This window comes from Vanessa cardui, chromosome 10 (genome assembly GCF_905220365.1).
Source record: "Vanessa cardui chromosome 10, ilVanCard2.1, whole genome shotgun sequence".
Lineage (NCBI taxonomy): Eukaryota > Metazoa > Arthropoda > Insecta > Lepidoptera > Nymphalidae > Vanessa > Vanessa cardui.
Genome location: NC_061132.1, coordinates 10,508,560 through 10,534,772, shown reverse-complemented (window position 1 = coordinate 10,534,772; position 26,213 = coordinate 10,508,560). Strand labels below are relative to the sequence as shown.

The 26,213-nt window shown below is 31.9% G+C and overlaps 1 protein-coding gene across 5 annotated transcripts in view; it reads left to right on the top strand.

Annotated features, from left to right (window-relative positions):
• LOC124532709 (prestin) overlaps positions 1 to 26,213 on the top strand; it is a 35,923-nt gene that overhangs the window by 2,344 nt on the left and 7,366 nt on the right. For 2 of the 5 annotated variants that reach the window (XM_047107741.1, XM_047107742.1), the window contains exons 2-16: positions 13,505 to 13,605; positions 14,273 to 14,434; positions 15,036 to 15,181; positions 15,765 to 15,828; positions 16,066 to 16,142; positions 17,496 to 17,660; positions 18,032 to 18,136; positions 19,349 to 19,482; positions 19,887 to 20,049; positions 20,520 to 20,600; positions 20,978 to 21,141; positions 21,848 to 21,928; positions 22,862 to 22,985; positions 24,458 to 24,640; positions 25,313 to 25,439. In XM_047107741.1, the coding sequence (XP_046963697.1) occupies positions 13,505 to 13,605; positions 14,273 to 14,434; positions 15,036 to 15,181; positions 15,765 to 15,828; positions 16,066 to 16,142; positions 17,496 to 17,660; positions 18,032 to 18,136; positions 19,349 to 19,482; positions 19,887 to 20,049; positions 20,520 to 20,600; positions 20,978 to 21,141; positions 21,848 to 21,928; positions 22,862 to 22,985; positions 24,458 to 24,640; positions 25,313 to 25,439 (1,877 nt within the window). Of the gene's footprint in view, positions 1 to 3,376; positions 3,472 to 8,709; positions 8,871 to 13,504; positions 13,606 to 14,272; positions 14,435 to 15,035; positions 15,182 to 15,764; positions 15,829 to 16,065; positions 16,143 to 17,495; positions 17,661 to 18,031; positions 18,137 to 19,348; positions 19,483 to 19,886; positions 20,050 to 20,519; positions 20,601 to 20,977; positions 21,142 to 21,847; positions 21,929 to 22,861; positions 22,986 to 24,457; positions 24,641 to 25,312; positions 25,440 to 26,213 lie in introns of those variants that run through there. The other 3 variants (XM_047107743.1, XM_047107739.1, XM_047107740.1) reach the window with 3 other exon arrangements.

Here is a 26,213-nt window from a genome sequence, read left to right as displayed (position 1 = left end):
TGTAATCAGACTATTGCTTGAATTAATATTATTTTTTATATACAAATGTATCAAATAGGTGTTATGTATAATCTTTATTTGATATTGAATCATGGGTTAGGTATTTAAAATTAATAACAGTGAGAATTTCATAATTAATTGTAAATGACTATTTATAATTTTCGTTTGACAAAAACACCAGCAATTAAATATGCGTTAATTTGTTTTCAGTACGAATTGCGGTAACGAATTGTTCTCTTTTTTTACATTACAGTAGTCGTTCTCATATCCTAATCATTATGTGTATTTCCTGTATCTCAGTACATCCACCATCATGATCAGATCATGTATTTAAGTCTTCATATTCAATATTCTATTGGGTATTAGACAAGGCATGCAGCCCCATCTTAAGCATAATAATCGACCGGTGAAAGCAACCTTCTGGCGACCTCAGTTCACCCTAAAACATAATATAAGAGTCCTTCTAAGGTGTGAGACACCTATGGCGAAAACTTAACCGCGATTGCCAGTTTTTTGCAACTTCCGCAACCTGGGCCTGATATTTAATGTATGCAATGATAGGATATTATTATAATACTAGCTGTGCCCGCGACCTTATACGCCTATGAATATAAGAAAAAAAAATATTATTGTAGCCTAAGTTACTCCCGTTATTATATCAGTTATTTGCCAGTGAAAGTCTCGTCAAAATCTGTCGGGTCCTTCCATAGATAAGCCGAAACAAACAGACTGACAGACAGACCGACGAAAATTGAAAACAATATTATTTTGGTATATGTACCATGTATACTCATGCAGTGAATAAAAAAGGGCTATTTCATAATATTACAAACATACACTCCAATTTTATTATATGTATAGATTGGACCTATTATGAAGAATTGCTTGATTGTAACACACTCTTATAAAACTTACCATTTAAAAATATCCTTCAATCTTCAACCATACTAATTACTATACATTAGAAATCCGTGAGCCCCATATGACATAAAACGTCTAACCTCTCTATCGAATGTTTTGTATTACACTGAATATCTATTTTTAAAATAATATTAATAACTGTAAAAATATGTTAAAAACTAGACTTCCTTACCAGATAACAGGTAGCGTTTATATTTAGTAGAACAATTAATGAATTAAGCTCTTAGATCAGTCGTAAATTAGAATTTATCTCATTTTGTAAATCTACCGAATATTCATGCAAATAGTAATTTACTTGTTTAATTATAACTTAATTCGCGATTCACTCGTAACTATTTCGTAACGTTGTTACGAAGAAGCTATAATTGTTATTTTTGAGTAAGCTGTGGAAAATTTTATGTTTAAGTGTGAGTGTTCGTAACTATTTAGCGCTCTTGTAAGTAATGTATGTTATATTTGCAGCAAAATGACGTCATACATCACTTATAAGTATTATACTTATTAAATGACAAGGTCAAATAACTGGTGTTTCGATATCATATCAAATATATTAAGAAAAGAAAAAACGTGACGGTTTCATTGTTTATTTTCACTTAAGTTACATTAGTGGATGTATTTTTGTTAAATACGAAAACATATATGTGCCGAAGGATGGTCACTTTTTATATGACAGATCTAAATATAAAAATTTATAATATATCTACATACATAACGTTTATATCGTAATACGCCTAACTTTGTTTGCTTATGAGACACGCAGAATTAAAGCTCTCAGAGCTCATGATTTTATCAACAATCCCTGTTATAATCCAGCCAATTAGTACAAAATCATAATACGCCTGAAACCTCCCCTGAATCTATTATTTCGTTCGTTGTTGAAATTCGTTTATCACTTTCAGACAGACAGCATAAGTGACGCGGCAGGGATATTGTTTTATAATATGTAGTGATTAGTTTCCATCTTTCGTCAACCGTTTTTGTCCCTGTTCAAAAATAATTGGTAAATGAAAACCAAATACAGTCTCATTGCAAAGTAACAAAAAATCTTTAATGTGGTCGTTGGAAAAAAATAAGGTGCGTAAATTAGAGAGAAAAAATGTTCAAGAGGAAAACTTGATTCTTATGACTTAATAGTCAATATTTTCCTGCTAATATTCGTTATCAGGTTTATCTTCAAGGATAGCCTACGTCTTAATATACTCGTACTGTGAAAACAATCCAAATGTCTATATAAATTGAGAAAATCGAAGAAGATAATAATAATCATTTGAAGTATTTGGTAAATAAACATTATTTAAGTGGTGTTGACTTGATCGGCATTCTTAACTTTAATAGCTCTTATTGACTAATATATCTTATATTTATCTGAATCTTACATTGGCTTATATATCTGAATCTTACATATCATTTCTCCGAAATATTTCGAAGGACTTTCTAGTGATCCAGTATTAATTTGTTTTGCAAAATCAAATCTCCTTGCGATAATTTTCTACCAAGATGTTGTATTACTTTCGTGCCATTGCATGGTACCTTGTTTGACATAAGTAGGAAATGATTGATTCATGTCTCATCCTCAGGCACAATCTGCCCTAAATCGTTAGGGTACTCATCAAGTAGTTCGAAAAAGCAGTTACGAAGGCCAATTGATTTTTACATTGACTGAAATGACTCCTATCCTCAAAATGGTTGTAACTGATTACTCATGGGAATTTCGATGTTTGTTGTAAAACTATTACTACCTTGAGGTATTTTTATTTTTGTCAATTTCTGTATTTAGTGGCCTCAATCGTCGCCCAAGGCAAGGGTACTTGCTTGCAAGTGATACTTAACTTTATTTAAATAGATCATGCCACTTGTAAATCAAGGTTTCATCGAGACATTGAGTCCATACATAAAATGTAGCATATAATTATAATTCTCTTATTGAGTTCCCAATAACAATTACCCCTCCATTGTTTGAAATGGAAAATATTTTCATTACAATTTTCACATTGAGTCAAAACATCAGCGACTTTTTCTAAGCTGTAATAGCAGTTTCTGACATTGTACTTTATTTTACGGAAATATGTAGCATCAAAGCAATATGAAATTACTAAATAACGCGTTTTAAAATTGTCGAATATATTTTTAGGTTTTAATTATAATATAAGGAGCATTAAATATATAATACGCTAGTACTGCGCCATAAATGTCGAAAGAGATTTTTGGCCGGGATCAGTACAAAATTTAGTAATTTTCGAAGGCATTCGACGCGATACTTTTACTATTTACTTAGTATTAATCGTATAAGATAGTATGTTATCGTTGAATCATTAAACAGTATTTAATTATACCGCAGTTTATTTAATACTACTTAAACATCTAGATCAAATAATTGGAAAATTATGCAAATAATACTATCTTGATCCGGACTTACTAACTTCTTATTTGAAGAAAAATGTGGTGTTTTATTTTGATTTAGGCTTAACTGTTATTACATGAAAAGATAACAATTCTCTGATCTCTTCAATTTTCAAATGAGCTTTGTGTAGTTAACATGAAAGAAACAACGTGAGTGAATTATTATTTTTCCATTTCCTTTAAACTGTTTTCGCCAATGTGTTCGTTTATTAAGTGTTTAATTGTATTGGATTCTCTTGAATATGCCAAATGTTAATTATTATATTTCTTTTTTGTGTTTGTGAATTGTTGCGTGTTTTGGTATCTTTTTAATTTAGTGTGTATTTTAATTATTTTCAATATTTTTTATTGATAAAACGCTAAACTTAAAATAAACTTTTTACGCTTTGGTAAAAAAGTATTCAACTAAAGAAAGAATGACGAAAAAAAAATCGAAAAACAAAAAATATTTTGTTTTTCGAACATAGACAGGTTAAATTTAATGTTATATTATGTATATTGTAAATTTAACGTGCCATCTGTCTGTTTCATACAGTTTACCATAATGATAGATGACACTAATAATTGATTTACTCTTTCGGATGGAAATAAGCTATAGAAGCTAAATATCGCAAATGAGCATTTCCCGAGATTATCGCCTCTAATCATACAGTCCTCCATTATATTGAATGTTTACATAATAAAGATTTGTTATATAATTATTCATAAAACTGATATTAGGTCAAATGGAAATGACCGTTCGTTGATAAGATACGTCAATCACGAACTGTACATTGAAGTTTTGAATGTAAAGTTCATACAAATCTGTAATGAAATATGTAAACAAAGATTACATGACTATACGTAATTTACCTTAATACATTAGATTGATATACCGATCAGAGATTCTGATACTCACTTGTCAATAATTCCACTGTAAACGTCAAAACGTTGCATAACTGTTTCGAATTGAAGGTCACGTGACGCAAGCAAGTGTTAATGCTAAGTTTACTTGCTGGGAATTAATTATGCAAGGTACTCATCTCATAGTCTATCGCGGAGAAATACTTCATTACAGGAACAAGGGAAATCAATGCTTAATATTCCTTACAGTGTAACTATCTATAGACGGTGTTTAACAACATACTATAATTTGCCAGTCTACATATTAAATAAATAGAAAGAGTACAGATATAAAAGTAAAGTAAGTAAGTAACGGCCTGTATATTACCCACTGCTGGGCTAAGCCTCCTCTTCCATTAAGGAGAGGTTTTGGAATATATTCTACCACGCTGTTCCAATGCGGGTTTCCTCACGATGTTTTCCTTTACCGCAAGATGAATTATAAACACAAATTAAGCACCTGAAATCATCGATTAAGATGCACGCGTTCTAACCACTGGAACATCTCAGCTCCTTACAGAAATACGCAACCTTAGATTCCAATTTTGGCATCCCATTGACATGCTTTAAACGGAATATATTAACAAATAGAGCCCTTTTTGTATTATTTTTTATAAATAATTGATCTATATTACAATGTTTATGTGAACAATCTTTTAATTCCACATAATATCTTATATTGATTGTCAATATGAATATAGGAATAGATAAAAGCTAATCGATATTACTGTTATCGATAAAAGCTTAAAGTAAGCGGCACTTCACTAATATGAAGTATTAAAGAACCAATGTTTGGAAAGCATGTTCGCAAAGCATATTTATACCGTCCTGAAACATTAAATTATTATATTGTTAAAGTTCCAACCGGTTTAGTATATTAATAAAAATACATAAAACAATAAATAATACTCAATAATACTCTCTTATTAATATTGTTATGGTAACTTCAAAACCTTATTGAAGATTTTCAAATGGTTTTGTTTTAAGAGAACAACAAAAAAAATCGAAACAAAAAAATAGTTTTTTTTTTTAAATATAATTACTGAATGTTGCTATTACTGAAAATGTCAGTAATTTTTAATAAATAAAAAAAAAATTGGTCAAAGGTATTTATTTATATACTTATCTAATTGTAAATAATAATGTAGTATTAATGGAAGAAGCGAGTACCTTCCCATTTCTGAAATATTGCCAACGTTACAATTTTTGCAAACAATAGCATCTGCGCACGTTTTATGATATCTATAGTAAAATCATCGATATTGTGTTGGATTTTGCTGTTTTTATTTATATTATTTATATCGAGAAAAGTTTGATATATATTCGCTCAATACAAAACCTGTGCTAAAACGTAAAAACGATTACTATGATAGGGTAGTTCTTTTACTGGACTGTCTTTTAATTGTTTTTTTTTTACAACACAACAATACTGCGTACTATTGTTTAGCGGTAGAATATCTGATGAGTGGGTGGTACCTACCCAGACGGGCTTGCACATAGCCTACCACCAAATAGGTGGTAGGATAATTATTCAAATAACTAGTTACCAACCGCGGCATCGCTTGCTTTTATAAAGTAGCCCAACTCGTTCTCTTTAGGTCTTGTTTCATAGCAAATTTAATCAAATTCGCTACAAAAGAACCTTGAAAGAGTAACAGGGTTACTTTCGCGTTTGAAATATAAGAATTGAATCAACGAATAATACAATGTATCGATATGCTTAAAATTAAATCATATTGAAAAAGTACGACCATTAAAATTATTTATTTTATATGTATGATACGTTAATCATAAACTATAAATTTTATCGTAAATAATCTAAAGTGTATATGACTTGTAATAAAATTAATGATTTTTAAAACTAATATACGTAATGGTTTTCACATGAAATTAAGTTACATAATATAATGTATATTAGAGTATCTATAGTATCATGCGCACGCGCACATCGTGATCGGTTTTTGATTGACGTTGATATACATAACACATCCTGATATGTATGTGATAGTGTATGAGTGATCAATCTTCATAAAATCGTGATGTATTTATCAATGTACGTAATAACTTGTTACCTTTTTTTTTGTTCATAACTAACGTCAATGACTTCTGTTTCCGCTTACAAATGAGGTTCTATTTCAAATGTTACATTTAGAATCACCATCTTGGGTGAAAGGAGAGATGGCAAGTAATTAACAGGGTGAGCCGAATTAGTCCAGTGGTTAGAACGTGTGCATCTTTACCGATGATTGCGGGTTCAAATCCAGTCAAGCACCACTGAATATTCATGTGCTTAATTTGTGTTTCCAATACATCTCGTGCTTGACGACATGTGCCAAATTTCATAGAAATTCTGCCACATGTTTATTCCACCAATCCGCATTGGAATAGCGTGGTGGAATATGTTCCAAACCCTCTCCTCAAAGGGAGAGGAGGCCTTAGTCCAGCAGTGGGAGATTTAGATGCTGTTGTTGTTGTCGTTCATTTTTACTAATATTTATTCTTTCTTCTATTAAACCTCTTTACAAAATTAAAAATACGAATACGAAGTAGAGTATAAATTCTCAGCGAGCTACGTTCAAGCAAGTATCAGGAATTACTTTATAGATCAGTTGATTTTGTTTATTAAATATAGGAAAAGCATGCTGAATAATATTTATGTACATATTATTTACATTTGTTATTGCGTTGCTATGATTACCAAGACACTATGTCTTTTGTAATTACGCTGGCTTGTAATCGTCAGAAATGTAAGTTATTGATATTTGCACAAAGAAGTACAGTACGACACAATTTAGATGTCGCATCGGCAAAATTCGTAAAACCGATCACATTCGAATTAAGTACGCTATCCCCAATTATCAATATTTATTACTTATGCGAATATGATCTTTACACAGACTTAATAATTTGTAATAACATATGACCTTAATATATTCTTCAATTTGACACGTCACTTGCTTTCTCGGGTTGATCGACGCGAGAATCTATAGCGACGAATAGCGTCGAACGGCGCGATGGGGAGCTCTTTGTATTGGTTGTATAAATCGGTTTTAACTAATTCTCCGGTGCTACATCTAAGTTGTGGCGCACCATACCGCCAAATGAAGTACTTGAAAGTGTATTTCAATACATAGTATGACTAAGCACATATGATTTATCCGGTACCAATAATTTATACGTCAATTCGTAAAAATCCAAAATCGTCATGGTTATTTTTAGTCGTTTATTAAGAGGATTATTAAAACTCCAAAACAAAAATACTGAAAATTCATCTAAATAAAGCATATCGTCTATATTATTATCATTATCATCATTAAATAGTATAAAACAAAGTCGCTTACCGCTGTCTGTCCCTATGTATGCTTAGATCTTTAAAATTGCGCAACGGATTTTGATGCGGTGCTTTTTAATAGATAGAGTGATTCGATAGGAAGGTTTTTATATGTAATACTTGTACAATATAGTAAAGAAAAACTGATAACTTTAGAAATTTCTAATGTGATGTGGTGAATAAGCAGATTCATTGCGATGCCGGGGCGGATCGCTAGTGAAATTATTTTTTATTAGAGGACACGGGATATTTGAAAATGTGTGTGATGCGTAGCTAAATTGCACACATTTGTATTGTAATTATGTATATGTATCTGGCAAATACATATAAAAAACTGTGCACACATGCATAACTAATCTTTGATCAAATAGGTATCGACGATATTTTGCTGGTTCGAGCGAAATTGACGAAATAGTCTACGTTTCCTATTTTCGTAGTTGTTGTTTGACGCATTCGTTTAGTTAAGACGCTATGCAAACAAGTACCAAATTTTATCTCAGAGATTATTGCAATAAAAAACTGCCTTAAAGTCTGTTTGCGGTATAGGCTGTCGCAGTATCTATCGAGCGTTGATACGGAGTAGATTTTTTTTTTTTTTATTTTTATTTGTTCTTTTTCGTGAATTAAATTTAATAGGTAATAATTATATAATGTTTTAGTAATAGTTAGTTCTTATTTAATTTTTTATTTAATATAGTAGTGATGTTATCATTCAATAAACATAACCTATTCGCGTGTGGGTCAAATAATGCAAATATTATTGCAAATATTAACCAGTTCTTACCAACACATTGAAGCTGATACTCTGTGTACACTTTCGCGGCTGGTGATTTATCAAGTTTAAATTCAAAAGCGGATAATTTTTTTTTTGATATATTTTTTTTATAGTTTAAAATAAATTTGTATTCAGCCAGTATGTTTTTTATTGGATATTTTAAATTAAGCGTTTATTTAATATGATATAATTAAAAAAACAAATTTAAACCTATAGTCTGTATTATTTTAAAAGTAAAAGCGCATCACTATTACATTTTATAAATATTTTTCTAACGTCAAATAAAATTTCTTTTCAATAATTAATATATTAATTGTATTTGAATTATATTAAATAAGATATTAAATTTATAGATTATAAATAGACATATAGTTTATAAAGTACATTCGAATTACAGATTAAAAATAAAACAAGATATTTCGAAAATATTAATTAAATTATAGAAGTGAGTAAAGTGATTATGTTGTGATAGAAATTTAAAGTGTACAGAAGTGAGTTAACAATGAGGACCGGTAGTGAAACCAAGGACTCTGAAAAGGAAAAGTTGAACCCCAATGGATGGTAAGGAATTACATTTAATATATAAATAAAATCGGGTCAAAATTATAGAACGTTGGATATGGCTAGTTAAACGAATGTGTTCTTTATGCTGTATGCAATTAGAGTTGAAGTTTATTTGTGATGTTAACGTCACACGTGTTTTCTACTTTATATAAAAGCAATGTCACTTTAATTTGACATACAGGATGGCGGTAAATAAGTTTTCAAGGGGTTGAAGTAGAGCATATTTGCTGCCAATATAGTCTATAAATACTTTGTTTGTTCCAGTGATTTCTGATTTATGAGAGATTTAAATTTTTAATGACAATATCTTTAAAGTTTTGAAATTGAAAATAATTTTTAAATCATACCGTTTTTTTTTTTTAATTTCTAATACAAATGATTGAAAACCAAAGTAAACTAAAAATTATTGGTGTTACGTTTTCAAGTTTATGCCAAAAACTCGTTATTGTTTCAAGAAATTGATATGTCACATGGTTCATACATATACATAATTTATGTATTACATACTAGCTACCGGCCTCGGCTTTGCATGGGTACTTGATATGTATATATAAAATCATTATAAATTGTAGCCTATATGTTATTCTTATGTATAACCTATATTACTGTAAAATTTCATCCAAATCCGTTCAGTAGTTTTTTCGTGAAAGAGTAACAAACATACATTCATCCTCAAAAACTTTTACATTCATAATATTAGGGGATTACCTTCCTGGGTTTACTACGTGCGACCAATCACATCAAAACGGCTACGATACGTTTCTGATACTAAAACACCTAAGCTGTTACAAATTACTAACTATTTATTACGTTTAACAATTGTCCTTCTATTAAACTTATTCACACAAAAAGCTTAATAAATTTTATATATCTAAACCTTCCTTATTAATCCTTTTGTTTGTTAGTGAAAACCGCATGAAAATCCGTTCAGTAGTTTTAAACTTTATCGCCAACATACAGACAAACAGACACGGCCAGAGGACTTTGTTTTATAATAAATAGTGATTATAAATTTAAAAAAAAAAATTTAGAATCTTGTCCCAGCTACGTATCGTGTCTGATTTTACTCCGAATCAACTTCGAAACGCAAAAGGATTTATCTGAAAGTTACTATTTATTACTAGAATTATTATAATTCTAGTAATAAACAAACATACACAATACATAAATAAACTATAACAAATATAGGTAGAAGTGTTAAGTCATTAATAACTGCCTCATGCTTGAAACTTTGGTAGGAAACATTTCCATGTAAGGTTTTTTTTATGGTATAGGTTGACGGACGAACATATGGGCTACCTGATGGTAAGTGGTCACCATCACCCATGGACAATGACGCTGTAAGAAATATTAACTATTCCTTACATCGTCAATGTACCACGAACCTTGGGAACTGAGATGTTATGTCCCCTTTACCTGTTACACTTGCTCACTCACCCTTCAAACCGGAACACAACAATACTGACTACTGTTATTTGGCGGTAGAATAACTGATGAGTGGGTGGTACCCAGACGGGCTTGCACAAAGCCCTACCACCAAGGTTAATTTATTATAAAAAATATTCATTCTCAGAGAAGTAGGTACATACAGGAATTTTCAAGGAAAAAGCGATGTATGGGCTTTTTGGGATTCTGTCCGAATGAAAAAATTTGATTTCTACATATGCGTCATTGGTGAATGTCAGGTCAATTTAAAACAATAAAACTGTACTCTTGACATTGATAATCAATAGTAAATGATTTATAAACCTTATATAACGGTTATATACCGAAACTAGGTGTCTAATAAAAAACAACTAGGTACGTTTATATATAATCTGCTCGGCGGTGTATATATATCGCTTTTTAGTTTAAAGATAATAATAATTTCAAAAGATTTTAATTGATGATTTTAAGCAAATATCAATATGAGTAATGATAATTTCGTCCTTTTTTGAGTAATATCTACAATACAGGGTTATTGCAATGATATTCTAATAAACAGATATGTTATATCCATACTAAATGACAGAAAAAAGTGTGCCGCGCCGGGGACCGTTTATTTTAGTTTATTTTTACATTTCGTTAAAAGTAAAAAAGATAGCTTGATAAAAACAATAAGTAAAAGGGATAACTAGATGTTTTAATTACGCAAAACGTATTACTACGTAATTATGATGTATTATAACGTATTACTACGTAAAACAACTAAAGGCAAACGTCACAATTAGGACGTTTTCTAGTCTTCACTTTTGCGCGTTAATATCATATCTGTTTACTACAACATCATTGGGTTATTGGTAATTCGTCGTATTCCCGTGTGGAAGTAATACTATTTGCGATAATTTTAACCTCCATAAGTATTACGCAATAGTGAACAACTTTTTAACTAGGTATCGCGTTTTTTAGATTTCTCAAAATAAAACAAAAATACAACTTCAAAAATGTATTTTAATAAAAAATATCAATTAAAATATATTTTTCAAACACTGGTTATTTTCCAATATTAAAACAATAATTATCGGTTAAAATTTAAAAATAATAAAATTTGAAATAGTTCACGTGTGTTGGTACACAATTACACACGCACATACAGAACATTGCTTTAGGAATGTAAGGATATTATACATATTTATAAAATTATTTATAATAACAATATGTATCGTAGGACGAGGAAATTAACGTTATCTCTGTATTGTGCTGAGGTTAGTGGACCAGTGGAGTTTATACACTATAAAGTATTGACTTGGATGATATCTCGAATTATTGTTCGATAAGGCCACAGAGTTTTATAACATTTGGTATTTTTTTTGTAACGAAATTTAATAATTATTGTCTTGCATATTACTAATAGCAATAAATTGTCATCGTTGTGTATAATATTGTTGGTATCTAATACAGAAATGCAAAAAAATAATCAATAAATAAAAAAATAAATAAGATAATAAGTAGCGTCTTCTAAATTTAAATTAATAGTTCATACGTCCTAAGTATTTATATTATGTACAAAAAGAGTAACCCAAAACTAAATACTTAATTTTACTTAATTGAAATAATGTCGATTAGAAGAGATTGGTCGGCTTGACAAATAAGACGAAAAAATGTATAATGAAATGTGTTTTCGAAAGTATTCTGAAATTTTTGCGCAAAATAGTTACCAACTGTTATTCATTCCAACGATACCGTGCCGTACTTAGATTTACTCTTGCCCCAGTAGCTAATGAGACGACCAATCGTTTACACAGACAATTAAACTAAAACAGATAATTACAAGTGCAAAGTATTAAGAGTTTGACCAAACACGATCACATCCATTAGCCTTTCAAATAGTGTTGTGAATAGTGATGATAGTATAGAAAAATATATCCAACGAATTATTGCTTTGATAATCTGTGCTCGTGAAAATGCGTATGAAAAAAACGTTAATATTATTCGAAAGTGATTTCCGACATAACAATAACGACGACGACGAAAATGTTCCACTGTTACAGGAGTATTCGGAACGTCAACACGAACGGCTAGTATTAGTTTGAAATTGAAAACGTTTGATTATTTCACGTCTAACACAAATTGTTCCTAGTGCTCATTGTTATGGGATTCAAAGTATTAAGATTGCCCACCATGCTACACCACTATTTGTCAAAATCTAGAATGTCTTGACATTCCTTTTTACCGTTAAAGAATTTAAAAATCGAAGACCTCGTTCGTTTTTTTTTTTTAATTCTACTTAATAAAGCTTTGGATTTAAAATCTGCCGCGTGTATTTCGTACGTGTTGATAAATTAAATTCTCTCAATCCAATTTAAAAATCTAAACAACTGCCTTTAAATATTTCACTGCTGAGAAAAATGTTTCCAATCCGTCAATGCGGGTTTGAATAATATAAATATGACTGTTGATGCAAGGGCACATGTAAATTAAACACAAAAAACTAATTACTTAATTTAATAGTTCAACATCCCACACGTAAAGGACAGAAGAACGTATTTGTAAATTTTGCGTCCTAATATTAACTTTTTCTTTGTGTCATCAAACAGGAGTTTGTGGATATGCCCAAACGTTTGGCGAATACTTGCTTCAGAATTTAAACGCACAAAATTTTCTTCAGCTGAAAATTATAAGGAAAAAAATGTCTCCTCTAGAACCGTTTACTGTTAAAGAAATAAAAAAAGTACTTGTGTACGCGCGTGTAAAGCTCCACTTGTGATTAACGATAATAAATTAAGAATAACTTTGTGCTAAATGTAATTTCCTCTCTTTTCACGACTGCTATAACGCTCACTCACAAATTCAAACTTTCACAGTTGAAATTTATAATAAAAATTCGAATAACGAATATTGTAAAATAAAATAAACTGTGAAGTTGCCCAATTCGAGCGACTTAGCTCTAAACTGGTGGTTTAGAAGGCAACTATATCATGTAGTTCCTGTGCGGGACTATCATAACAATTAACTGTCACCACTTTTTTTCCATAACTCAACCCAAGAAGCATAATTTTAAAAAAGACCTACAAAGGTATTTTCCAAAATAATGGTTATACCAACAATAATGTTGTCACTTGTGTTCAGATTTTTCTGAATATTTGTGCTTGAATTCCAAAAACAGAATCAACTTTTTTCTTTATAATTGATGATATGTACTTAATTTTCAGGCTGCAGTCCCGGCCCAGCCAGCAGTTTAACGTGATACGACGTGTCTACCAGCAGGATGCCCTCAACAAGGATGCTGATTATCAAGTCCCGGAAAAACCACGTAAGGATCTTTATCTTGGTGACATTTTATTTTTTTAAAATTATTGTCAATAAATATGAGAAGTAATGAAAAATTAAAATACCACTAAGTTCGTTCCAAAATAATACATAAATTTGAACTGTATATTTGATTAATTACTGTTTTAGTAGTCAAAAACAAAATTCGAATTGGTGTTGAAAAACGGCACATCTTTAAAATTTACAGTTACATATTTTATGTGGATTTCTTTTAGTCTATAGACCATTCATATTTGAAGAAATGTTATAAAATATTTTAAATAAGTAAATGAGAGTTTATTTGGAATTTATATTTTATTCCTATTAGATAATAGTCGCGATGACTAATCTCTATGTAGCCTGCGCAGAACATGCTCATAACATAGTACACACGTCCCATACTTTAATAATCCGATAGGACAGCAAATTCTATATGATCGAAACGTCAGGCATACATCGGCTTAACTAATCTTCAAGGTACGAGACTAGAATGGACACATTTCCTTAACTCTGCCGAACTACAAAAAAAAGACAGTCACATTGTATCCGCCTGATCTGGAGCTTGAATCCACGATTTCGCGGTGTAAGAACTTTTGAGCTAATATATAAATGAGGCAGTCGATACGTAAAATAATATTATAAAAATATTTATCCCGCCTTCATAATTCCAGTGGGATACAGATGCAAGAGAGTAGTCCAAAACTGTGGCTTTGGTGATTGTCTCCTGAACTCGCTACCGATTGCAAGATGGCTGCCGCGATACAATATGAAGAAGGATTTGGTTGGCGACCTGGTAGCCGGCGCCACGACTGCCGTCATGCACATACCACAAGGTAAAATCAAAATAAGCATTCTCTACTTCGTGTATTAATCTGAGACGAGATGGCCCGGTGGTTAGAACGCGTGAGTCTTAACTGATGATTGAGAGTTCAAACCCAGACTACTGCATTTTCATGTGTTTATAATTAATTTCGTGCTCGGCGGTGAAGAAAAACATCGTGAGAAAACCTGCATTTGCCTAATTTCAATTATATACATATAATTTTAGTCACATGTGTATTCACCAACCTGCATTTGAGCAGCATGTGTCTTCTCAACGTGGAAGAAGGGTACAGTTAATGTTGTATAAATCTAAGTTAGGACAATTGTTAACTTTATACTTTCAGTGTATTAATAAAAAACTAGAACTAGTAAGGGTCTCCAGTTTAAACTATTTGCGTTGTTAAGGATACGCTGTTTAGATTAAAACATTTGCCAACTTTTCGAAACCATCTACCAATCTTAATACACAAATAAGCAAAAAAAAATCTTTCGATTCTCACCAACTTTATTGAGGGTTCAAAGAGGTTTAATTGTCATAACTGAACTTTGCACATCGCAGATACAGTTCACAAAAAAAAGAAAACAATTTAAATGACCAATAATTTTTTTTAGGTATGGCCTACGCGATGTTAGCTGAAGTGCCTCCTATAGTCGGTCTATACATGGCATTTTTCCCTGTACTTATATATGTGATATTCGGCACCTCACCCCATGTGTCTATGGGGACGTTCGCGGTCGCCTGCCTTATGGCGGGTAAGGTAAGTCCATTAACATTTTAGTAATTAGCAATACAAAAGCCCAAACAAAACGTGAAAATAATTTAAGATTTTAAATTCAGATAACATAAGTAGTAGTTATAAAATACAATTAATTCAACAAATTTTGATTTTAATTGTAATTTAGATCATTATTATCATTACATAGTATAAAACAAAGTCGCTTACCGCTATCTATCCCTATGTATGCTTAGATCTTGAAAATTACGAAAACAGGTTTTGATGCGGTTTTTTTTTAATAGACATTATGATTCGAGAGGAACGTCTTTGTATATATGTATGTAATACATGGACCATATAGTTAAGAAATAAGAAAAATTCTGTCATATATTTAGTATCAGCATTGCACTCGTGCGAAGCCGGGCGGGTCCCTATATAAATTATAATTCATTGTGTTTGAATAATTTTGGCTAACTTAACAAATATAAAATGCGCACGTTTTTTTGACTTGTGATGTCTTTTTTAAAGCTTCATTGTATTGATAGTAGCATTTTAGTACCATCTCAGTATACCTACTTTAAAGTTCAATAACCTCTTAAGCAGTTATTGTTACCGATTCTTTCAGGTAGTTTCACAGCATTCAACTCACGCGGAATTAGTCACTGCTGTTAACGTCACATCTTCAGAAGGTAAATTTGTATTTTTTAATTAGTAATGAGTTTCTTGCCGGTTCTTCTCGGTGGAATTTGCGTTCCGAACCGGTGATAGCTTCACTTAATATAGTTTATTAAATTACGTTTTAAAAACATGCTTGTACAAATCTACTTGAATATAGTATATTTTGATTTGATGATTAAAATTCGAATACCTTTAAAGATGAGATATGATGTTGACAACGCTTTAATTATGATTTCCTTTTTTATCAGGTCCACCTTTCTTGACCGGAGGTTATTCAGCGATGGAAATACTCAGCGTACTCTCCTTAACTATTGGCTTAATGCAAGTGAGTATAACGACAAAAAATAAATAATAATAATAAATAAATAATAAATAAATATTAGACAACATCACATACATTACTCTGATCCCAATGTAAGTAGCTAAAGCATTTGTGTTATGGAAAATCAGAAGTAACTACAGTACCACAAACACCCGGACCTAAGACAACATAGAATACGAATGATAATCTACATCGACTAAGCCGGGAATCGAACCCAGGACCTCGGACACTCGACCACGGAGGTCGTCAAAAAAAACATTTGTAATGATAATTTTTCGAAGCAACAATGGTGCAATGGTCTATGTGCCGCCTTGTGATGGAAAGAGTCACAGGATCGACCTGAATCTGACCCTTAAGACTAAGCCTAAAACGAAAGGGTAGGAATATTAGTAATTCCTTTGTTTGGATGGAAAATTGCTACTATTCTTTTTGTTAAAGGCAAGTTATTATGGGACAAAACGGCAGCACCAAAAGCAATATAAAGCTTTTAACTTCATTTGTTGCTTGAGATTGGGTCATAGGTTTCTGTCCAATTGTAAAATAATCTGATTTGTTTTTAATCTGTAAGACTTTCTATTTATATATACATTTATGTATATGCATATTTGTATATATATGTATATGAAGTATATGAAGATAGTCTTAATTTATACATAAAAAATGATTGTTTCACTTTGACGTTAGTAATTAAATTTAGATGTATAGTATGACAGAAATTACATGTAGCATCGGAAAAATTCGTAAAACCGGTCACAGCCGACTTAAGTACGCTCTCCCAAATTATCAATATATATTTCTTATGTGAATATGATCTTTACACAAACGTAATAACTTGTAATATCATATGACCTCATATATTCGTCAATTTGACAAGTCGATTTGCTTTCTCGGGTTGAACTGACGCAAGAATCTATAGCTACAAATAGCGTCGAATAGCGCGATAGGGAGCTATTTCTATTGTTTGTGTAAATCTGCAGTAATCAGTTTTACGTATTTTGCCGATGCTACATCCAAGTTGTGTCGTACTATACAATAAATTACAATACACTTTGTTAAACTTATTGTCAGTTCTTGCAAATAATAGTTGCAAGAACAATACCATAAAACATACAACCTTCTATTACAACTGTGTCCAAATTAAAGAATAACTGGGAATGTTTGTTTTGGCAAATCTTCTTTTATTAACTTTAGTTGTCAACAATTAGTGTGATGTTGTGTAAATGTTGAAAAAATTCTTCGAAATTGAATAATTCAAACAATTATTTCAATAAAAATAATTTTCATATTTAATTTCGTTGGAAAATGACATGTTCCTCCATTTTTCAAGTCAAGTCAAGGCTATGTTGTTTCTTTCAGGTGATAATGTGGATGATGAGGCTGGGCGCGGTGTCCACTCTGCTCTCGGAGCCTCTCGTATCCGGTTTCACGACCGCAGCCTCCTTCCACGTTCTCTCATCTCAACTGAAAGATCTCTTGGGAGTCAGACTGCCAAAATTAGGATCCAATTACAAAGTTATATTTGTAAGTAGAACTTATTCAAAATATATTCGCTAACTTAAGAACTACTAAAGTCTTTGAAAACTAAGCGAACCCAACTCGGGTAAAGGCTACCTATATCAAGAGATTATTATCTATAAAAAATAATAAAATTGTTTCTGGCTGTGTTTTCGAAAAAAATACCCAAAAAAGATGTTTTCTTTTATTTTTTGGCCAGAGTTATCTTCAAATGTATATTATTCCATGATACAACTTGGTCTGTTCTTTCGTCAAAATCAGTAAAAACTATCAAAAGTTATAACATCTTAAAGTTACCGTACATAACTATTACATTTAAAATAGATAATGTAACGCAATTAAAAGACCACTAGCGTTAAGTACTTTCTCAATTACAGACTGCTATTGAAATCGTCAAGAGTGTACCGAATGCGAACTGGATCGCGTTCGCGATATCAGCGGTCACGTGCACGATAATCGCGTTGAATAATGAAATTTTAAAGGTATGTTTAAATTTATAAATTATAATGAGATGACGTCACTGATTGAATTCGTTACGGTGACTTATCTGGTCAGTAGACCACGTCATGGAGCATTCACAATGGCTATTCAGATCCACTATAGTCTCTTCGCGTTAACGCCATCTAGTAGCTATAGGTTACAATTATTACGTTTACAACTTGAATAAATTAAATGAATAAACAAAATTTAAATTATAAAAATAAAAGTATCAGTTAATAATTAATTAAATCCACAACCTTCACGTTCGAACTTATGTCTTTACCTGTTCAACGTGAATTTGACTTTGTAATTTGAAAAGATTTGTTTGGTCAGGAGACGGAGTCGGGGCGGTAAACAATGACAACTCACTGCATTCTTAACGCGAACAGACTATAGTGAAGGAGTATTACAAATATTAAGTATATTATAGTTCAAAAGCGTTCATCCAAGTGCACTTAATTCCTTGACAGTAGGTGTAAGCAATCCGATGCCTACACCGGACTACTTATACTTGGTGGTAGGGCTTTGTGCAAGCCCGTCTGGGTAGGTACCACCCACTCATCAGTTATTCTACCGCCAAATAACAGTACTCAGTATTGTTGTGTTCCGGTTTGAAGGGTGAGTGAGCCAGTCAACTACAGGCACAAGGGACATAACATCTTAGTTCCAAAGGTTGGTGGCACATTGACGACGTAAGGAATAGTTAATATTTCTTACAGCGTCATTGGCTATGGGTGATGGTGACCACTTACCATCATGTGGCACATATGCTCGTCCGCCAACCTATACCATAAAATAAAAACAAATAAAAATACCTCCGATTAGTTTATGGCTTGACTATACAAGAATCATGTAGTGACCAGTAATTTCGTACTTTAAATGAAAGTATAGTGAAGGACTATGACTTCTTTCTATGCCAAACTTGGTGGCAGATCTTTTTTGAAGCCTATCATAAAATATACTAGCTGTTGGCGAAGGTAGAACCTTCATAATTACGTGAAACAGCAATTATCAGTAATGTTCTATGAAATTTGCACGGTAATCTGTATACAGATTAGACGCAACAACAATTAGTTTTAGTTCTCAAGATTAGGGAAGTATTGGCGATCGAAGCAATCATTGCTTACAATACTAATTTCTAGCGACGGTGGTATATGGGCCAATAAATATTGTAAATATTAATAAAGTTTTAATTGATTGTATTCTTCTTTCAGCCTCGGATAAGCAAGATCAGTCGTGTCCCCGTGCCCATAGAACTAATGGCGATAGTATTTGGCACTCTGGCTTCCAAATTTGGCAATCTCAAGGAGTTATACGGTGTTTCCTTAGTTGGAACTATTCCTACTGGGTAAGTCTTTATCTAATGACATTAGGAAACAATTTCGTTACTCATTTACCGTTTGATATCGACTACATAATTTTAATTATTTGTTTCTAAATTAATATGATAAAATATGGTTTTACATAGATTTAAAGACATGGAATTTATATGGGCTACTATAAAGACGCTGCAATATATTTTTTGTCATATTTTGTAAAAACAAGAAATATAACGAAACAGTTAAATTTTAATATTATTGAACGCATTCAGGAACATAGTAACTACAATATAAAGTTTTTCTAAATCGATATTGAACCAACAACAAAAAATCAGAAGAAATCATCTCGATCTTGAAAAATATCAATATAATAATTGTGAAATTTTTGCTTAACAATTTAAATATAGAATAGATAACAAACATTTTTTTTCAGTTTGCCAGAACCTAAAGTGCCAGCAATAGAAATGATCCCAACGATAGCCCTAGATGCCTTCACCATCACCATGGTGACTTACACCATATCCATGTCCATGGCACTGATCTTCGCGACCAAGGAGAAGTACGAAGTTGATGCCAATCAAGAGCTACTGGCCTTGGTAAGGTTTTCTATAAAGCATGGGAAAGCGTATAACCAGATATGTTTTGTCTCTTGCTCTTTCACGGTAAAATCACTAAATTGATTTTGATGAAATTTGAACTCCAAGGAACTATCCTACTTTTTGTGCCCAAAACTTTCCTATCAACCCTTAAAACATAAGTGAAACTATGAGCGACTTTCACGTACAGAGTTTTAAAACACGCTTTATTAGTTGTGTCATTAAAAAACCTATATTGTTATAGTTAAGAGACTTTGAACCTTAAGGATTGCGGATTAATATTTGGGCAAAATACACCCACTTTTTACATGCCTTTTGGGAATGATAACATGGTTAGAAAAAGTTTTTAGTCAGATTTCCTAACCCAGCTTTGAGTATTAATGCAGGGTTGTGAAATCCTCTCTAGAGAAGAAATGACATTTCCACACGTGTGGCTGCTACGTTATTTTTATTCGAACTTTCTCCTACAGGGAGCAAGCAATATGTTTGGGTCATTCTTCGGTTGCGCTCCACTCTGCGCGAGTTTATCTAGATCTTATATCCAGTATCAGGTATGTAAATTATATTTGTATATAATTCAGTGATATCAAATTATTAAAAAAATATACATGGATAAATTAGGCCCTAGGAATCATAATCAATTGAGCGACTTCATAAAAAAAGCAGGTTAACCACCTAAATTTGCTATATGACAGTCTTGACCTTGCACTTTAAAAGAGTTTACTAAGTATTATAGCAATTTATTTAATAAACAGCCCATTAATCTAGTATTCAGAATCTTTTTTACGTAACCAATAATCATTTGCGTTTATTGGAAGACTATTTTCTATCTCTTTTCTATTAAACATCGTATATCACCTAGTGGAATATCTATTATTATAATCAGGGCCAAATAAAATGCCTTCAATACAGTTTTTTTTTTAAATAGGCAGGCAGCAAAACATGTCTAACCTCGGTAGTTAGCGCTTCTCTGATCCTGTGCGTTTTGCTTTGGGTGGGGCCCTTATTTGAGCTGCTGCCTCGTTGCGTGCTGGCTTCCATCATCGTCGTGTCCCTTAAGGGCATGTTCATGCAGGTCAAGGAGCTAGCCAAGTGAGTGCTCTTATTGTGTTAGTTTAAGGTAATGAGTTCGAAATTCAAAATTCAAAACCAAGAGGATAAAAGCTAAATAAACATTTCAATTAACATCAACATTAACAGCCTGTAAATTACCCTCTGCTGGGCTAAGGTCTCCTTTCCCTTTGAGGAGAAGGTTTGGAACATCTTCCAGTTGCTCCAATGCGGTTTGGTGGATACGCTTATGGCAGAATTTCTTTGAAATTAGTCACAGGATTCCTCACGAGACTTTCTTAAAGAGACTAATTTTACTAAGCTATTTTGATGCACGTAATGATCGCAAATATAGCACATCATTCGACATATGCAGACTTCCTCATTTTGTCTACCTTCAATGCCGAGTATGAAATGGCCATAATTAAAATAACTTAAATTAAGAACTTATAATAAGACAATCGTCAATGGTGCAATGGCTTATGGGCCTTATAGATGTAAAAAATCGCAGGATAGAGTCTGAACCTTTGGGCTATTATCGTCCCTACTCTTAACATAAGTGATAAGCTTATAAGAGGGGGTAAATAGGGCGAATATATTAATCAATTTGGTGTATTATTTCTATCTTTAAAATTTAGTGCTTATTTGGTACTTAGTGCTCTATCTGCTGGGCCAATTCGGCTATTTACCTTGTTACCAAATAGGAGAACCCTTATTTATAAATGTTTCAGAAGACGTTTTATTTAAGGTTTTGGAATCTCAGCAAATTGGACGCAATCGTTTGGCTCGTCACATTCTTGATCACGTTGCTAATAGACATTGACATTGGGTGAGTATTTAGCATAAGATACACATTTTTAATTGTTTATTTAAAAATCGATCCACCCTGACTCCGCACGTGTGCAATGTTGATACTAAATATACTACAGAATTTGTTTATTTACGAGTTATGACTTCACATTAGAAACATCTGAAAGTATTTTGTGTTTCTTTACTATATTATATATAAAACTCTTCCTCTCGAATCACTTTATCTATTAAAAAAAATCGCATCAAAATCCGTTGTATAATTTTAAATATATGATCATACATAGTGACAGACAGCTGTAAGCGACTTTGTTTTGTACTATGTAATGATAATAGCCGCATAGTCCTCCAATTGTAAGGTTAGTCTAAGACATATTGGACCGTGTTCCTATTTACAGGCTTTCTTTTTTATGGCAAAGTTTGGCGGATGAACATATGGACTAACTGAACTTAAGTGGTCACAACCATCGATTTAGCTAAATAATTGACGGTCAATATTTCTTACCACGCAAAATTTTATGGACAGTGACGATCACTCACGATCAGATGACCCATTTTCTAGTCCGTCAATCCTAGAAATAAAAAAGTCCAACGACCTCACGACTAAAATTGAACTTTAACAGATTTTGATAACTCAAGTATGACATACCAACTAGACGAAATCACATATTCCACCACGCTGTTCCGGGTTGGTGGAATGCACATGTGGCAGAATTTCGATGAAATTAGACACATGCAGGTTTCCTCACGATGTTTTCCTTCACCGCCGAGCATGAGATGAATTATAAACACAATTATAGCACATTTTTCAAGGTGCACGCATTTTTACCACTGGGAGTTGGGACATCTCAGCACTTGACAAACACATATATAACTCTCTAAATAAGTCAGGCATGAATGGTCACATCCACGATGTAGATAGCTGATCAATAAGTTGTATGAAACTACTTTCCAGACTCGGAGCAGGATTACTGGCAAGTGTGGGGACATTGTTCTGTCGTTCTCAAAAGCCGTACACGTGCCTCCTCGGACGAGTCCTGGATACCGACCTATATTTAGATATAAAGAGGTACCGAGCTGTGAGTATTGTATTATAGTAACGTTGTATATTTGGTAGAATTTTCTAGATTTTATTTTTTAAGGATAGTTACTATGCCGCTAACTGACATCTGATCGATTTCCAACTTCCAACTCTATCGTCATATATTTACCATTTTTTATATCTTAATTGGTTTTGCAAATAACTTTATGGTCCTATTATCGATAAGTTACATACATTTTAAAATTTTACCGCGTTTTTGGCTTATAGCTCATAATTGAGTTTAGTTAGATAACGGCATTATAGATATCCCACGGCAGAATGTTTATCCATACGTATCATGTAACATTAAATGTTGGTGCAATAAAGCATAAATAAATCAATAATCATGCCCCATTTTAAGGTATTACTCATGTCCCTCCTCCAATTAAGCCTAAAGATAGGAGGAGGCGTACAATAAAGTAAATCATTATTGAAATTTATTTAAGTTTCTCTATCAAATTTGACGTATCCTGTCAGTTCGGTTAGTAGAAAAGCAAACATGGTACGCCAAGTGCAATAATGGGATACCCTTGGCGGAAAGCTGTCAAACTGTCATGTATAATTATTAGTAAATAAAAAAATAATTTAAATCGCAATTTATATTTTATTATGCACTAAGATATGTTATTACATGTTATACAATTGTTTATGTAAAAATATATATAATTTTTTTTTTAATTTAATGTTTAAAACGACTAATTTTCCGATGGCAACATTCCGCGGCTAATCCATTCCATTTCTTCGTTATAGTAAACGGATATTGCAATAAATTGTATCGTATACATTAATATTATGTTAATTAGTATGAAAACCCACCATCTCGCAACGTCACAAATACCTGTTTGGTAGTTCAATGAATACGGGTATCTTTTATCTGCGAATAATCTCATCCTGAATATTTATCTTTTATGGTATTTGCTTGGTATTATAATCCTTTTTTTTTTGTTTTCCTATATGGTTTATTACGGTAATTTTCTCTTCATCATAAACTTGAAAGCAAAAGCAACATAAATAAGGCGTGATATTTGTTGTTTAAATATTTCTAGAAATTATTAATTTCCATTTTTATAATGTCATATTTGACAATTATGTCAAATTTTAAATTCTACAGATACTAATAGAATTATTAAAACACATAAGAGTATCATCTGTGTACTTAACGACTAAAATATTTTTACTAATGCATCATTTACACTATGATCTTTTATGAATTGTCTCACGGTGTATTAGGAGACTTTTCCTTGATTTAAATGACATAATAAATAGCCAATTTTATCGTATATCGAGTAGAGCGATATTAAAATATTTTTTTATTAATTTTATTTTATTAAAAAGTTAACCATTTTTTAAATTTCATTTGATAATTTCTCCACAAATATATATTTTGTATAAGTCTATGATGGATATTTATTTATATTAACCGAATTTCCTGCTAAATAGATTTTACATCTTTTTTATGTATTATTGCAGGCAGAAGAAATATCTGGTATCAAAATATTCCACTATTGCGGCGGTCTCAATTTCGCAACTAAGAATCTTTTCCGCGTGACTCTGTTCAGGAAGATTGGGTACTTGAAACAGCAACAGGCTGATGACGAAAGCAACCTCGCTAAGAGTGAATCGCTTGAATGGGACTCGAGTATAAGCAATAAGGTTCGTTTATTTCATCCTATGTCAAAAACAAGTTAAAGACATCCACAGAATCCAGTGCCCAGGCTTGCCTACGAATGGCAGATTCGGAATGACTGGAGGAATGTGGTGCAAAGTGTACAGGATCATGGTGGTCATCATACGTGTGGCTCTCCTGCACAATCCTGAGTAATGACGAAACGATTAGGAAGATTTCAAAAACATTGTTTTAATTGTATCTTTAGTCCGAAAATTAACTAGTACGTGAGGTTTCATTATTAATTAATGAATGGAGCTCGACATTATATACGAATGTCTTGTACACGAAACTGAGGTTTGCGGGTAGATGTATACGGCATTAGAAGTGTCCATATCGGAATCCCTCTTTTCTCATGCCTTTGCTGTGAAAAAATATAGTGTGTTAGTGTGTATGTTATATTATAGAATTAGTTTAGTGTTAAGTCGCCTTTAAAACGTCAAACGCCTCGTAAACGCTGTTCACCACTACCATTGTCACTTTCACCCCTACTATTGTAAAAATATCCCTTTTTCTAATAATTGTAATAATAAAAATAACTATGTTAAATTAAAATCTTATAATGTTAATGGGTTCTTATTTCAAGATATTCGTATTATCAAGATAAGATTGATTTTCTAATGGCCAGTTATTAAAAGTTGATTTATTTTGTATTACAGGTACAATGTGTTATAATCGACGCCACTGCGTTGTCATACGTAGATGCGCCGGGGATAAAAAGTCTTGTCGCAGCACAAAAGGAGCTGGTGGCGAACGATATCACAGTTCTACTTGCTGGCGCTAACGGTGTGTAACTCTTATACGACATGCGCTCTTTTATAATAGGCTATTTGACTGGTTTTTAAAATCCATTTTATTTTATTTAGTAGAGGTTAAGGAACCCAGTAAAAGTTGATTTTTTTTTATTTCTAGTACATATTTTCCGAAGAATATCTTATTAAAAAATCCATATTTAAATAATGCGCGAAAACGCTACTTGGACAATATGGCGCTGCAAAGGCGTCGCTGACGTCACTTTGCTGTATTTTAATCTGTAGTACATATAGTAGAAAAGCAAGGTTTACAAGAAAGTGACTTCACCGTTTTGTATCACGTGACAAACGTTTGAAAAAATGAATTTTTATTTATTGATTTCTGAATAAATTAAGTATTATTTTCAACATTCGTTAGTAAATAACCATTTTTAAACACATAATATACACTGATTACAATAATTCACAATTTATTTTTCGCATTGTCAAATAGCCTATTTTAAATAACTGTTTAAGCCAAGCCTAATTTTTACAGGTATACTAACTATGTTACTAAATTTTTTTACATCATTTTATTTCAATGCAATCTTGATCGTTGATTTGATCAACATAGTTTTAAGTTATCATTTCAAATTTAAGTTGAACGATTAAATAACTAAAAACAAATGCGCAGTCAATAAAGTCATTAATAAAGTGTATTAATAACTAAATAAACTTTATTGATGATAATGTCTCATGAATACGGAAAAAATAATTGTTTCTTGAAATACCTTTAAATTGATTTGATCTTATTTGTTTGGATTTGAAT